Source organism: Nyctereutes procyonoides, unplaced genomic scaffold, assembly GCF_905146905.1.
Source record: "Nyctereutes procyonoides isolate TBG_1078 unplaced genomic scaffold, NYPRO_anot_genome, whole genome shotgun sequence".
NCBI lineage: Eukaryota > Metazoa > Chordata > Mammalia > Carnivora > Canidae > Nyctereutes > Nyctereutes procyonoides.
This window is the reverse complement of record NW_026575047.1, coordinates 4,690,588-4,706,819: the sequence shown is the minus strand read 5'-3', so window position 1 is coordinate 4,706,819 and position 16,232 is coordinate 4,690,588. Positions and strand designations below refer to the sequence as shown.

The following is a 16,232-nucleotide window of genomic DNA, read 5'->3' as shown; positions in this document are numbered from 1 at the left end:
CAAAGGTCAAGCAAATGACTCTAAGCCAAATAACTTAAACAATTGGGACCATTAAAACATCCAAAATAACAATACCCAGTCTCCAATTTTAGAATTTATTGACACTATTGAATAGACCATTTAATAACAAACTAATGGGCTTTTTTCTAAATGAAACAATTGGTACAAAAAATGTACTTCCAAAGATTTATACCTCATAAGCTTCTTTTTAAGAAAGAACACCACTTGGAACTTGTAGCAGCTTGCTAATTCAAGAACGGAACTTTCTGATGGCACAAACGCCTTTTAGAATAATTCGAGGTTTCTTTGACTCATAAACTAATTGACTTTCCTCAAGGTCCCCCAGGAATCCCTGGGCCAGTCTTCAGTCTCGGCAGATTTCTGCTGATGTCTCAAAACAACTCCCTTGAGTACAGAGTTTTCTGGACTTTTCATGTTAAAGACTGTGGCAGCTACGTTTCCACAGTATGTCAACTGTCAGTGTAAAGGGGTATCCCACTGGTGAACACCCCAAAATAGCCTTCTGAAAGAAATATGCCTTCTAGTAAGGAGAGCATGTTTGCCTTCCAAATACACCCTCAAGACAAGTTACCGAGACATTGCCCCCCAAATAAGCTGCCTCTCCCAAAGTCCCTTCTGCATGGAAAGGAAAGCTACTGTTGTCCTTCATTCTGACTCTTCAGCTTGTCCCCTCGTTAAATTTCCACTTCTATGGAATTGGAATGGGGTCTGGGCAATAATGATGATGTCACATACATCACAATTGCCTCAGTTTTCTAGAAGTTGGAAAGACCCACTTTCTTTCTCCAACCCAGCACAAACTTTAAGCTCTGACTTTTAAATGGGCAAGAAACTAAACCCCTAAATGTTTTCTGAGCCTCCAAAAAATCTACTACCTCTGCAACTCCTTCCCTGAATATCACAAGGCAGAATGTCAACCACCTGCCTGGACACCCATATCGTCTGCACCACTCATTTTGGCCATGAATCCCACATTTCCTTTTGTTGCTCTGTTTCTCGTGGACCTTATCCCGTCATACTTGCCCTCTGTCACTAATGAGTTGTGCAACGTTGATCATATCAAGCCATCTCTCTATAAGATGTTTGAAAAGCATCTTCTTTTCTATAAGATGTTTGAAAAACCATGTTCCCCAGCATGGAATCCAGAGTTGCTACTTGGGGAAGAAGCACTAAAGAAAGAAATGCTGGATGGACAGGCAAAGTCTGCCGACCTTTCCTTCAACCAGAGATGCTCCATCGGTATCTCTCTTGTTAGAATTCTGAGTTAGATTTTCCTAGTTCTGTTGCTTAAAAAAAAAAAAAAAATATATATATATATATATATATATATATATATATATATATATATATATTGAAACCTTTGGATTAGAAGGTTTCTAGAATTCTCTCTAGTCAGTGTGACGTCCTGAAAGAATGTCAGTTTCATGTGGGGGTCCCTCTGAGTCTCCTGAGTTCTTCCACAGTGCTCAGTCCAGACTTTGCAACCCCTTGTTCCTCTTTTCACCTCCCTCTATGACCTTATTTCAAGCACTCTCACCCATCGTGACTTCAACTATCGACTAGATGCTGGTAACTACCAGCAAATCTAACCTGAAAAGGAGATAGGAATTTCCAGTCACCCATTTAGATACCCTAAGGAGGGCAGGAGGCACCTGGGTGGCTTAGTAAGTTATGCTTTTGCCTAGGGCTCAGGGTCTTGGGTTTGAGTCCCGAGTTGGGCTCCTTGCTTAGCAGGGAATCTGCTTCTCCCTCTCCCTCTGCCTCCCTTCCCCAGCTTGTGCTCTCTCTCTCTCTCTCTCTCTCTCTCTCATTCTCTCCCCCTCAAATAAATAAGTAAATAACCTAGGGGAATCTCAAGCCCACGTTGAACCTATCCCACTTTTACCACCACCAACTCCAAATCTGCTCTTTCTCCAGTGTATTGTGTTCCTATTCATAGTGCCATCACTGGTCACTTAAACTATAATGACAAGGGTCACCTTAGTCATCCTCCTATTTCCCTCCTTCCCTGCATTATATTCATGAACACATCCTTTCAATTCTCCCTCAGTGATGTCTCTTTATGCTTTCTCCTCCATTGCCTCCTCCACCCGAATGAAGGCCTTCATCATCACCTGCCTCATCTCCCGTAAGAGCCTAACAACTGCTCCCTAGCTCCCATGTCTCCTTCCCCTGCCCCCCAGTTCATCCTCCACACTGCAGTCAAAACTCCTTCTAACATACAAACCTAATCACATTATTCCTACTGCTTAAGAATATTTTATGGCTACCAAGAACCTATTGCATATGATCCTAACACCAACTCCTTAGCCTGGTACCTTATATATATCATGACATGGACCTGTCCTACCTTTCTAACTTCAGGTCCTGCCATTCACCCTATCATCAGAAAACAGACTGTGGCAGGCTTCCTCAAAGCATGAGCCATCATAGAGAATGCTTATTTAAAAAAAAAGTAACTTCCTGGGCCCTATCTATAAATAGTGGTATTATATAGCCTCACATGAAGCCCCCAAATCTACATTTTAACAAGAATGCTAGGTGATTCTAATAGATTTAAAATATTAGAATCCTAAACCATTTACCTACTTTACTAGGTGTGACTATACCATTCCACAAAAACTACATAAATATTCATACTTCCGAGCCTTGGCTCAAAATGTTTCCCCTGCTGATATGCCCTTCCTAGTGTCTATCCCGGAAAACAAAACAAAGCAAAGCAAAATGAAACAAACTTCTCATTAAAACTTAGATACCCATCAAGTCCATCCCATTTTATTCTTGTGTCCCCACCCTTCCCACCAATGTTCCACTAGCATTTTGTTTGATCTACTATTAGGTTGTCACATGATGTCACAGTTCTGCATATGCTTCTCTCTCTCACTAGAAGGTTGGATTTGAATGATCATTTTATTTGCTTTTTACATTTCCAGGCTCCAATACCACAGTGAATAAATGTCTAGCTGGGATGGACTACGTAGCAGCAATTCAAATAAATATTCATTAAATTTAATTTAATTATTAACTCATGTGAAGGAGCCAGGCCTTCCAGCACATCATGGAAACAGATCTTTTCTGACTCTTCTGGCACAATTTCTCTCCAAAGACATTATCCAAAATCAAGTCAACTTCATCACAGTTTTAGTATGGCTGCACTTTGTCTTTATTTGAGTCGCAGGGAGTGTACTGGGGTGACCCTGGCAAAAGTTTGGCCTGAGCTGTACAATATCTCTACTGAGAAGAAGCCCTTGGTTCTCCCTTCAGCAAATCAATCGAACAATGAGAATTTATTGTGTACCAACATTTGCCAAGTTCTCAGCATTGCGAGGAACCAAAGGATACATTAGATTCTCCATCACCTCCGTTTCCGTATCTTGTTCTTCACGCAAAGTAGGCAATGGCCAAAGCCCCTTGTCATGTTTCACTGTGTGAAAGAGCCTTAGTATCCCACACTCTGTTACAGAGTGGTTGATGTGCATCTCTAACCTGTGCCTGCAATCTAGACCCGGATAATAATTTCTAGGACATATGAAGTAATGGATCATCAAGAGAAAATGTTGCTCTTTCAAAGATCCCCAAGTATGCATCTGTATGATAGACTACAATGACTCCAAAGGAAGATTATTGTCTTTAGAGTAAATAATGCACTTCCCCCCCAAGTCTCAAAGCCTGTATTTAAATAATTATTCATGGGTGTTGCGGGAGACTTTAAACCTTAGTTTGGCAATTCCCAACATAAAAATGGGTAATGTTTCAAAAACCTTGTTTATGAGTCACTTGCCCAGAAACTCACCATTGCCTCTTATATTACATTCCAAATTCCCAAGCAACCCCCAAAATCTATTTATCTCATTACACACCTGAAGGGTATTCAGTGACACCTACCCCTATTTACAGCATTGTTCCTTGGAGAAAATGTCCTCTAAATTCCCAGTCAAGTGACATGTAAATACATTTCTCTCTGCATTCAGAGGCACATGGGAAAAGATGAGAGGATGAAAATGAGACGTGAATGAGCACAGACATTCAGACAGGGATCAGAACCCTGTTAATCTTATACATACATCCAAAAAATGTCCTTCTCTACATGATTATTGCTCATTAGGGGCAAAGAATTATAGCCTCCACTATCAAGAGAGAGATTTTCAATATTTGAAGTGACTACCACCCTCTCCTTGTTACCTATTTGAAACATAAACACAGTTATAAGAAGATTTGACATTGACTCTGAAACTGTCCAACCTCTTGTCTATATTTTCAATTTTCCTCTAGCTCCATTAAGTGCCTATTATAATTAGTATACATTTTAAATAGGTTTTATATGGGTACATCACAGAAAATATTTTCCTATTTTGAATCAATGTAAAAGTAAATAAATTTACAGTTTCAAAATATAAAATAGGCCCTTTTAGGTTAAGAAAGAAAAAAAAGAAAAGAAAACCTAGCTTGTTTTTTTTTCTATTATTAAAATGTAAAGGATTTTTAAAATCTCATTTATTTTGTCAATTGGTTCTGCTTAACATTCTTCAGCCCAGTCCACTCTCAATTATCCATGCTAAGGAAGGGGGATCAGTGGCCTGGATAATATAAAACAGCAGACAATTTTAAAAGCCCTTGTATTTGGCCCGGGCATACTTTACAATCAAACTCTGATTATCCACACTAATGAAAGGAAGAACAGGCACCTTGAGAAAGATCCAAAGCCAATATAGATGTGCTCAGCTGGTTTAGGGCACCTCAAGGCAGAGGCCCAGGTAGCAGAACAGAAGGAAAACAATAGGGCCCCAGCTACTACCAATGTTGACTACCTGTGCCATCCAAAACACCAACACACAGCTACAGTATCCCTATCAACACCTCTCAGGATTGTAGTCATCTTTAGAAGCATGGAGTTATGCCCAAATGCCTCCCAGGTACAAAGGCAGGTTGTTTCAAACAGTTACTATAAGAATAGATTTTTCATGTACACTAAAAACCTCTTTTAGGTGTTCCCTTTGCCTCACTTCATTCCCCCGCCTCTACTCCTCTACCAAGTTCGTGATAAAATACTCGGAAGAGGGGTATAAAGGATGAAGATGAACAAAGCAGTATGTTGGAGTAGCAAAAGCTTCAGCTTGGAAGTTGGGAGGCCTGGATCTTTGTCCCCTGTTGGCCTCTGCTCATGCCAGCAGTCAGGTGTGCACCCAAGCAGAGGGAACAGTGTGTGCAGCAGGACATGAAGGTCATGGCACATTTAAAGAATGACATGTGCTTTATCTTGGTCAAAGAACAAGATACAAATGAAGAAGCAAGAAGTGAAGCTCGGGATGTAGTCAGAGGTGAAATTACAAAGAGTTTTTTCATACCATGCCAAAAGTTCAGAAATTATTCTAAAGAAGGTAGGAAGACAATAAAAATGTTTCTAATCAATGTTAAAATTTACTGAACACAGTTTGCCCAGGACTGCTCTAAGCATTTGATGTTAATAAACACATTTAATGTTTGCAACAACTATTACTGTTGTTCCCATTTTACAAATGAGGAAACTGAGATGGCAAAGCTCAGGGATCTCCCAAGATCACAGAACTGATAAGTGGTAGAGTCAGGATTCAAACCTGGCCTATTTGATTTCAGAGTTCTTGCTATCTCTCAAGAAATGGAACGATGTGGTCAGAATTTTAACAGACCACACTATAAGCAACATCCTGGAGAGATTGGAGGAGTATAAAGGAGGGAAGAATATTTCAAGAAGACAAGAGCCAGTGAGTATCAGAACTAAAGGAAAGATAGTAATGGAGAAAAAAGTGTAACCAAGGGGCTAAGAGGAGATATAAAAAAAATAATAATAATTGGTTAAATGAAGGAGAGAGGAAGAGGAAGAGTCTAGCATGAGTCCCAGAGTGCTGACTTGGGCACTGTGTGATGGCCTAATAATTTTTAAAGAACCACTTGACCTTGTGTACCAGTGAACTTACCTGGAAAGCAACCCTACCAGATGGGCAGGCCTAGGAAGGAAGAACACAAGTAATGATTTTTATTTTCCAGTACAATGCTGGCACATACTCATCCAAAGAAACAAATGTCCCATCTTAACTGATGAATTTGGTGGTAACAAAACAAAACTCATGTACAAATATGTAGGCTAATATATAGAAACCATACTTCAAAAAAATGATTGAGGCACAGCAATTTTTTTCTTATTTTTCCAGGTTAAATATATTGACTCACATTTAGCTTTCCATGCAACATCCATGAGCGACTATAGAAAGACAGATAAGAGAGAAAAAGCACAGGATTAAGATAGAAGATGCAGACATGTTATAGCTTATTAAGAGAGTTGTTAAGTGTCATAAAAAAGCCAAAACCATTTATAGAACATTCCTATTAGGGCGAAAAATATAAAAGGGTGTATGTGCATGAAAGTCTGTGGATATATGCAAAAGACTGGAAGTGTATACTCAAAATTTGAAAATAGCTCTCTGAATGATTTTTTAAATTTCTTGCTTATTTATACATTTTAAGTGTTCTACAATTATCTGTATTACTTTCATAATATGAACAACTTTTTTTCTAAGCATATATGATAGGCATCTATATCCAGAATCCTGCTGATACAAAATAATACACAAGTAGGCAGACACTTATCCATAAATAATCCACACAGGCCAGTAGTGATGGTGGTGGGTACCTTTCAGCACTGTCCATGAAGCCAATGGAAATATTAGAAAATTTGGTACATGAAGAGTCTGTGTGTTGAGAATAAAGGAAGTTAATAAATGATGGAAAGTGCAAATGGCTTAGAGCAGCTGACCTCAGAAACAGATACCTGGACATGAGGCACGTGTAGGTCATAGCATTCCTCGTCAACCACTTTTCTCACATTACTTGAATATTTCACTTTCTCCTGTTACATTGTCTAAAATTCCATCAATTCCATGTTATCTCATCTTCTATCTAAAAAGCACAAGACTAGACATTGGTTCAGAGGTTGGTTGTGTTAGTGATAATGAGGAAAATGATAATGGTAAGGAGAAGAAGAGGGAAATTCACTTGTTAACTTGGTACAATGCTTCATGGTTTATGAGGTACTACTGTATATTAACTCATGTTAATAGAGTTCAAGTTCAAGATGGAGGATGGGGTATACCTATTTAATTTCTATCCCTTACAACCCCATTGAAATGAGAGTAAATAAAAAGAAAATCCACAGCTGAACTGAAAACAAAAGAAAAAAAAAAAAGACCTGTCCCGATAGAGTACCACATTTATTAAAGTATTTCCAGATAATAGAAAGAAAATAGAATTGTCTGAGAAACTAAAGCAAAGAATTACAACACAAACTTAAAGTTTGATGACTGGTAAGGATTAAGAGGTCATCCTCTGGGGAATCTCCTGTTTAACCAATGCAGAGAACAGACCAGGCCTCAGATAATTAATTAAAGTATTATCTGTCATACTGCTGGCTTGATTGGTTCTTTTCCCCCATAAACAGAACAGTTAGTACCCCCTTAGCCCATGTTGAAATCCTAAGAAATGTCTAATAAGAGTGAGAGATGTGGTAGGAAGCCTCCTTATCAATGGTACTGAAATGGCCAAGAGAAGTTGAACAAACTCAACCTAATATGAACTTGAAGAGGAATAGGGACAGGAGACATAAAAGTAACAAGCAAACAATTAGAGAAAGACAAACACTAGATGATCTCACTTATGTGGAATCTTAAACAAACAAAACTCACAGGAAAGGAGTTTAGATTTGTGCCTATCAGAAACAAGAGATGGGGCATTGGGGGTTGGAGGAAGGTGTTCAACAGGCACAAACTACCAGGTATGAGATAATTAAGTACTGGGACACAATGGATGACGTGACGACTATAGCTAACTCTGCTGTATGGTGCATTTGCAAGTTGCTAGGAGAGTAGATCCTAAAATTTCTCATCGTAAGAAAAAGACCTTTTTTTTAGGGAATGGTGGGTATCTATATGAGATAATGGGTGCTAACTGGCCTTATTGTAGTGATCCTTTCTCAGTATGTGTAAGTCAAATCATTATGCTGTACACCTTAAACTTATACTGTGTGTCAATTAGATTTCAATAAAATTGAAAAACTAGACTTAATAAAAAACCAAACAAAAATATTCTTCCTTAAAATCCTTGAAATCTGGCAGCTCTTGAGCTCCAAATCTCGGCTCTTTTGCCTCAGATATAGTCTTTTATGAAAAGATTGCCAGTAGGTCCCACTAACTTATATAGAACCCTGCTTCTTATAAAGGCGACCCTGTTTCAGTTAAATAGAACTCTTTAATTTTAAAAAAACAACTTAACTCAGATACTGATATTGACATACTCTTTCATTCATAAATATGAACAGGCTCTCAAGGATCACCAGACTTTGGACAAAAACAAATAGCATGAAAGATAAGGTTCCAAATAAGCAAATAACCCCAAAATCTCAAAATAATAAAGAAAGATAGAGAGAAAGAGAAAGAAAGAGAACTTAATTTTTTATGCTAGCATTCTTAAAAAGATTTGAGGCATGATTACATCCAGAAAACAAAACACGGCTTCCTGAGAATGAAGCAATCAAAGAATAAATTTGAAAACCTAAAAATATGATTGCCACAATTAAATATTCAATATTGGAGTTGAAAAACAGAATGAATGAAGCTAAAGTCCAAATTAGTAATGTGGAAGAAAAAGTTGAGGCATCAACCAGATCCAAAGAAGCATAAAATATAAGAAAAATTTCTCCCGTATTCACCCAAAGACATTCCAATAAAGAGAGATAAGCATTAGAAATTCTACAGGGGTGTGGTGTCTGAGTGGCTCAGTCAGTTAAGTGTCCAACTCTTGGTTTCAGCTCAGGTCATGATTTCATGATTTCAGCTCAGGTTTCAGCTTCGATTCAGCTCAGGTCGCGATCTCATGATTTCATGAGATAGAGCCTCCATCAGGCTTAGTGCTCAGCAGAGAGTCTACTTAAAGAGCCTCTCCCTCTGCCCCTTCCCCTACTTGTGCATGCATGTGCACACTTGCCCACACGTGCTCTCTCTCTCTCTCTCTCTCTCTCTCTTAAATAAATAAATAAATCTTAAGGAAGAAGGAGAAGGAGAAGGAGAAGGAGAAGGAGAAATCTGAGTCTTAAGGAAGTTAACTGATTTCGTTCTCCAGAAGTCTGGAGTCGGATATATTCCAGATGTGTCCCACTCATAAGCCCAAGGCTAAATCCAATCAGTACGTGTCAATGTGATCCCAATGCTTGTTTACAGCTGGCACCCACTCCGATTGGTTCCTGCGGGTCCCAGCCTGGACAATATCAGTTGTTTAGAGCTGAGCTCCGCTCTTCATGGTCTTAATGGTCCCATACCAGTTGTTTATGGCTGACACCCCGTCTCACTAGTCAATGCAAGTGCCAGTCTAGCCTACATCCATTGTTTACTGTTGGTATCTGCTTGGGTAGTGAAAATGAGTTGATGAATATTTGAGTATCATTCCTGCCTAAGCCCATACTCTATATGATGCCTATATAATTCCATGACAGAGTCAAAAAAGGGAGATGGATTAAATAGGTGTTGGGATTAAGGAGTGCACCTGCTGTGATGAGCAGGGGGTGCTGTGTGGATGGATTGAATCACTATCTTGTACACCTGAGACTACTATTACCTTGTATGTTAGCTAACTGAAATTTAAATAAAAATTTAAAGGGGGCAATCACTGAGATTTTTGTGGACCACAAATTTGAACCTGGGGGGAAGAAATAAAGGTGTTTTTTGTCATATCAACCTTTAAGCTACAAAAATTCCATGGATACATGCTTCCTTCTCTTCTTCCTTTCTCCTTGCACACCGCAAAATGAACAATGATTGATGCTTTAGTCTATTTTCCTCTCCTTCTTCCCCAGGTGGTCCAGACTATGAGTAGATCTATCTGCTGAGTCCTGTTCAAGAAGACTTCCATAGGCAGTCATCCCAAACTGGAATGTTGAATCTAAGGGATTTAGCAGAAAACAGGAATCAAGATACACAGGCCAAGTTGCTGGAATGGAGAACACAAACAGGAAGTGACCTAAAGAAATATATGGCCTGTGCTGACATCTAAAGCAGGCAGATGAAATGTGCCTCCAGCTCAGGTTTGTGTAGATTATGAGTTTTTAAAAGGGACTAGAGAAGAAATAGTCTGACTAGAAATCACCACAAATGGGATCTAAAACCAACTAATCTGCAGCCTTGTTTACTGTCCGACTTTTTAAATGCAAAAATAACTCCAAGTTCCTTAACTATAGGATTCCATCTTTGGCATACAGAGGCAAACGGAAGGCCAGAGTTGGAGCCCACCCTCAATTTCTGCCAACACAAAGCCAAAGTCAAAATCCAAACATTAAAAAAAAAAAATCCAAACATTATATTGGTATCTAGTGCGGCATCAAAGTTTGATAATGGCACTCATAAAACTGAGGTCTTTGCCTCCCTAAGAACCACAAACTCAGATCCCACCAGGAAGTGTTAATGGAGTAGTTTAGACTTTGCTTAGGATTTGTGGGATTTTACAGAGCATGTTCACCCCTTAAGAGCCTCCCCTGAAATCACTGGGAGTTATAAGCTCATAAGAGCTGTAGAATTGGATCCTAAATGTCATTTTCATAGCTCCTCCGTGGCCTACCGAGGAAGTAAACAAAATGCTACTGAGCTACCTGCTGTTTTCGGTTTCACAGCCCCTCCAGCCAAAAACAGAGGCAAAGGTGGCTTCACAAAGGGTTAAAACTCGTGAGAACCGCGTTTGTCATTTAAAATAAAGACTTCTAACTCTGGGAAATGAACTAGGGGTGGTGGAAGGGGAGGAGGGCGGGGGGTGGGGGTGAATGGGTGACGGGCACGGAGGGGGACACTTGACGGGATGAGCACTGGGTGTTATTCTGTATGTTGGTAAATTGAACACCAATAAAAATTAATTTATAAAAAAAAAAAATAATAAAATATTGTGTAAGACTCACCTCTGTAAGAACGATAGTTATCTATATTTTTTCCCTGCCTCTTTATCTAACAAATACATTTTACAGGTTTTACAACGTTCTTTACAACTCACCTAAAACACATAATTTTCCTCCTGCTTATATCACTTGTTTATTATTTATTTATTAGATTTATATTGTGCTTTCCTCCAAAAGGCTCAAAGCACCTCACAGCCAACTCTTACATAATAAACATTTCATTAAACTCTTCTTAAAAACCATGAACAGGGAAGTAGCCAGAATGGAAGTAGAAGGGATATGAACCAGGACAGGAAAAAGGAAGAACCATGGGTCTGGTGAAATATGCAACCAATCAATCAATATATTAGGAGGCCCAATGATCATAAAAGTCCTGTCCTGCCCCTTTCCATCAGCCCTTGCCATCATTCACCTGCAGGGAACCTGACAGTGCCTTCTACTCCAAGTCACAGAGCCAAAATATCTCCATTTCTGTGTAGGAGTGAAGCTTAGGTACACAAGGCAGTGAGGAGGTGGGAGATTTTGCTAGTTATCTATCAAGGTTCTCTAGAGGATGCATGAAAACAAAGAAACCTACACAGACAACTGTGTTTTGAAAACCAGTGGAAAGATATACATGAAGATGCTTTATAATAAATCGCCAAACTGTTAGATTGTGGTTTTGGGTTCGTTTTTTTTTTTTTGGGGGGGGGGGTGTGTTTGCAAATACGATCCATGTTCAGTCCTCAGTGCTGCTGAGTGTATGTAACTTCTGATGGTTCTGTAGACTTTCAGAGCCAGGGCAAACTAAAAGTTCAGAGATTCTCAAAATCAAAAAGTGACAGGGTGACCTCAGCTTTTAAATCCCTGGCCACACTGATTTGACAAAGCCACTGACAGCCTGCGTATGTGATCTGCACAACAGTGGAGGGGTAGCTAAATGGTAACTCTCCCACCAGCTGCTGGTAGAACCAGTCCAGACGAGCAAAGAGGGAATATATTCGAACATGCAGAACAAAGAGGAGATGATCATTCCCACTACGTGGAGCAGACTGTGTCACTCTCCCGTCAGTAACACAGTAGGAGAGACTATAGCCTGAATATATAGCCAGACATACTAGTATTATTGTTGCTGTTACTGTGCCGGGCACTCTGCTGCTCTGGTTACACATACTAACCTCTGTAATTTCCAGAACAAACCTACAGAGTGGGCACTATTATTTTCCTGATTTTACAAATAAGGAAACTGAGGCTTAAGCTATTTGTCCAAGGTCAATCAAGTGCTTGACCTAGCATTCAAACCCAGCACAAAAGAGTAGGTAAGAGTTCCTGGGTGGAGAACAGCAGACATAGTTGCTGTTGATAAAGAGAGGAGACATGTCAGATCAAGTCTCCTCACTTCCAAGCTGCTGATAGAGAGTTAACAGCACAAGAGCAGGTTAGAGGTCACAAATAAAAATCTTAAAATAAGGCTGCAGCAAGCCTGGTGCAGAAGAGCGTGAAGCAATCTGATAGAACAAGTGTGGCCGGGCACCTGGGTGTCTCAGTGGTTGAGTGAGGCAGACACTTTGGCTCAGGGCATGGTCCCAGGGCCCTGCATCGGGCTTCCTGCATGGAGCCTGCTTCTCCCTCTGCCTGTGTCTCTGTGCCTCTCATGAATAAATAGATAAAATCGAAGAAGAAGAAGAAGAAGAAGAAGAAGAAGAAGAAGAAGAAGAAGAAGAAGAAGAATAGGAGGAGGGGGAGGAGGAAGAAGAGGAAGAAGGTCAACCCATGAAAAAAGGAGGTCAGATTGGACCAGTAAGGGTATCCCAGGGTGCTGAGTGAATGGGACTGGGAACTGGTACCTGAAACCCACAATATTATCTTCTATAACTAATTGCAGATTTATGCCAAGTTAACAGCTGAATTCTATAGAGTCACCCTCAGAAATCCTTTTATGGCCCCCTCAGTACAAATGCCATGCGTTGAGCACTTACTAAGCACCAAGCATTTGATACACATCATCTTATTTAAACCCCACAGCCACTATAATGTAGATCCCATGATTATCCCCACCTTACAGATAAGAAAGCACAGAGAGGTTGAGTAATTGAGTAACTTGCCCAAAGTCACACCGAACTAGTAAAAAGTTGAGATGCGCACCAAGTCTAGGGAGTCAAGTGGCTTGTTCTGGCCCCAGGGACAATGAGAAAATAAACCTCTCACTATATGTGAGTTGCTACAGCAGCTCTAGGAAACTACTGCAAGAAACTCTCTTAGTTTTGTTTAAAGCCAGGGCTTCCCACATTTATTTAACCAAATAAGGTTAACCAAAAATTTAACCAAATAGTGTTCCCATCATAGGCATTAACAACCCTTAATTCATTAGGTGGGAAATATATATGTTTTGGGAAAGCCTAATTTTCCTATTTTACAGATGAAGAAGCTGAGACGTGGGGAGGATGATGGATTCTCACGCTCATGCTCACGTATAGTAGGATCGAGACCAAACCCAGACTTCTGACTCCAGGGCGCTCTCCGTCATCTTGCGGTTCTTCCTCGTACCTCTCAGCGGCCCAGGAGATAGGGTGGCACATGAGATGAGGCTCTGATTTGTGGCCACCAGAAATAGATAGAACAGGACACCTCTCTCAATGGATGAACATCCTCCAATCAAGTCTCTTGGATTCCTTGAAGAGATTTACCCAATATTTTTCCATCCAATAGGGAAATTATATATTTTTTTTGTTGGGGGAATTGAGGCAAATGTGTTCAAGAAACCAATGACAAAAGCAGCTAGTCTGATGTAAGCCGATGTCTCAGATAAACTTGAACTGACTGAAATTAGAGGTGCGGTTTGGTCGCCAAGCCCTCACTACCACCACCCTTGCGTAAGAAAGGGACGGGGACGAGGGAAGGTGAGCCTCTTCTGTGTAAAGTGACAGTTTCACTTGTACAGTTTATGGACTCATTGATCCTCTTCCTTCTTTTCCTTTTGCCTCCTGGCCCTCACCCTCTCCCCTAGGCATACAGAGCCCACCAGAAGTCATTTTCCTCCCAGCCCTCGAGAAAGGGAAGGAGCTTCTCCTACCTTCCACTTGATAAGCTGCAGTGGATGCCCCCCATCCAAATCCTGCCGGGAAAGCCATGCTGTCAGAAGGTGGCCAGCTGGAACACTCTGCCAAACGGGAACTCGTGTGTCCTTTATTTGGAGGAGCCCAGTAAACAGTCATTGGACTCACCCTGACCAAAGTCTGGAATACAAATACGTACGCAAACAAGAAGGGAGCCAGATTAAATGATCACACTTGACTGGCCATGGCCTTAACATAAATCCAAGACATTTTGTAAAGGCAAGCATTTCCACGTCCTTCTCGGGTGCTCCCTGATTCTTAACAGAGCTGGACCGGCCTGGGTGCTTGGGCAGGGCACCCATTCATCTAATATTATCCATTTTAATAAAATACATGGACCTTGTTTTTTAAAAGTCACATAATCCTTCTAGAATTTTCCCTTAACCGGTTCCTCCCAATTCCTAATCCCCACTCTTCAACTATTTCTTCTAAAGTTTTCTCCCATGTTATTTAAATAATAACTTCAGGTTACTGCTTCTTAATTTGTTTTTAATTTTAGACGATAGCTATCAAATTCTGGATATAGAGGTAGAAGATCTAACTCACTCTCTCGTCTCCCTTCTCTTGCTCCCTCTCTTCCCTTCCCTCCTGTTGTCTCTCCTCCTCCCTCAACATGATGAGATCCCTTTTTTTGTTTAAATAAATGCTCGGTATTTACATTACTACGACTATATATGGTGCAAAGTTGAGCCGTGTAAGAATAGACCATGCTTACATGCAACCTTCTGTTTTCTCTGGGATTAATCAACTGTCTGGTTTTTATATTGAATTTTCTATATACCTATCCCTAATTCATCCCCAAACACTCTGATAGAGCTCTACATCTCCGATGTGCAAACGCTTCTGTTTCCCTTGCTCATTCTGCACTGTTTTTCAGGCCAGCACAGAGTTACATAATCTGCAACCTCCGTCACCTCTCCTTTGTGCTTTCTTCCTCTTTGTCCCTTCCTTTTAGAGAAGCAGACCCTTGAATGACTTTCTGATAAAGGGGACGTGAGAAGTAACTCTGTGGAATCTCTGTGTTTCTGGAATTGTCTTTATTCTAATGTCACACTTGATATGTAGCTTGACTACTATGGGATTCTCTGATGGAAGTAATTTCACTCCGAATTCTGAAGGCTTTGGTTCATGCCCTTCTGGCTTCTGATGTGGCTACTGAGCAGTCTGATGACAATCCAAGTCCTAATCTTTTATATATAACCTGTTTTGTGCCCCAGCCCACTTTCCCTGCTTTCCAAGCTTCTATTTCTGAAACCTCACAGCCGTGAGCCTTGATGTGGGACTCTTCCTCCGTTGCGTCAGGCACTCAGTATAGGTACCACAGTAATGCAGAATGTTGGCCATAGGGGAACCTGGGTGGGGGGTACGTGGGAATGCTCTGTACTACCTTTGTAGCTTTTCTATGCAACTAAAATGGATCCTGAAACTAATATAACACTGAATACTAACTAAAATGAAAGTAAAAACCTTAAAAAATAAGACAAAATTAAGATTTTTTTTTTTAATGCCAGTGGAGAGAGGAGTTAGGCAAAATCACAATGGGGAAAGTTACTAATTCAGTCCCCTCTACGACAGTGTTTAAATCTTCCTACCCTGTGTAATGACAGGAACACAAGATTGGAACGGGGTATACCTAGATGGGAATCCTACCCTGTCCATTATCCTAACCCTAAGAAGAAAGAAGAAGAGGTCAAATATAGAAATGAGAGAAGACACTTCAAATATTTAAAGGTACATGTTTGGTGAAATAAGCACACACACAAAATTACAGGGCGTACTATTCAGATGAGTCTCTATAGTCACTCGGTTCTGAAGCCATCATCATAAATTGAATGAAAAATAAATAAATATTAAAATATTTTCATTATGAAACACTAGATGGCAGTATTGCAATTATTTTCGGTTTACACGTTGACGTATGAAGTGTTATGAACATTTAGTTATCCCATCAATGACCACCCACCCCTGCAACCTCTGGCTAATTGCTACTGCTCTTCTAAGGACTTTTCTCCAGAAGGAACAATCTACTTTCTCAGCACTCCACAGCCTCTGAGTTTACTTGACCACAAATGGAAGAATTTAATTTTTCTCACCCCTGATATGATTCTCTACGATAGCATTCTGAAGCAACTTGATGTCAGGACCTCTTTACA

At 40.2% G+C, this 16,232-nt stretch overlaps 1 protein-coding gene across 4 annotated transcripts in view; it reads right to left on the bottom strand.

The window, feature by feature from the left end:
* LOC129510083 (cytosolic beta-glucosidase) overlaps nucleotides 1-14,161 on the bottom strand; it is a 331,724-nt gene extending 317,563 nt beyond the window's left edge. For all 4 annotated transcript variants that reach the window (XR_008664519.1, XM_055325940.1, XM_055325937.1 and 1 more), the window contains exon 1: nucleotides 14,037-14,161. Coding sequence is in view for 3 of the 4 variants with exons in the window: in XM_055325940.1 (XP_055181915.1) it covers nucleotides 14,037-14,094 (58 nt within the window). In the remaining variant the exon portion in view is untranslated. The remainder of the gene's footprint in view (nucleotides 1-14,036) is intronic.
* Between the last annotated feature and the right edge of the window lie 2,071 nt (nucleotides 14,162-16,232).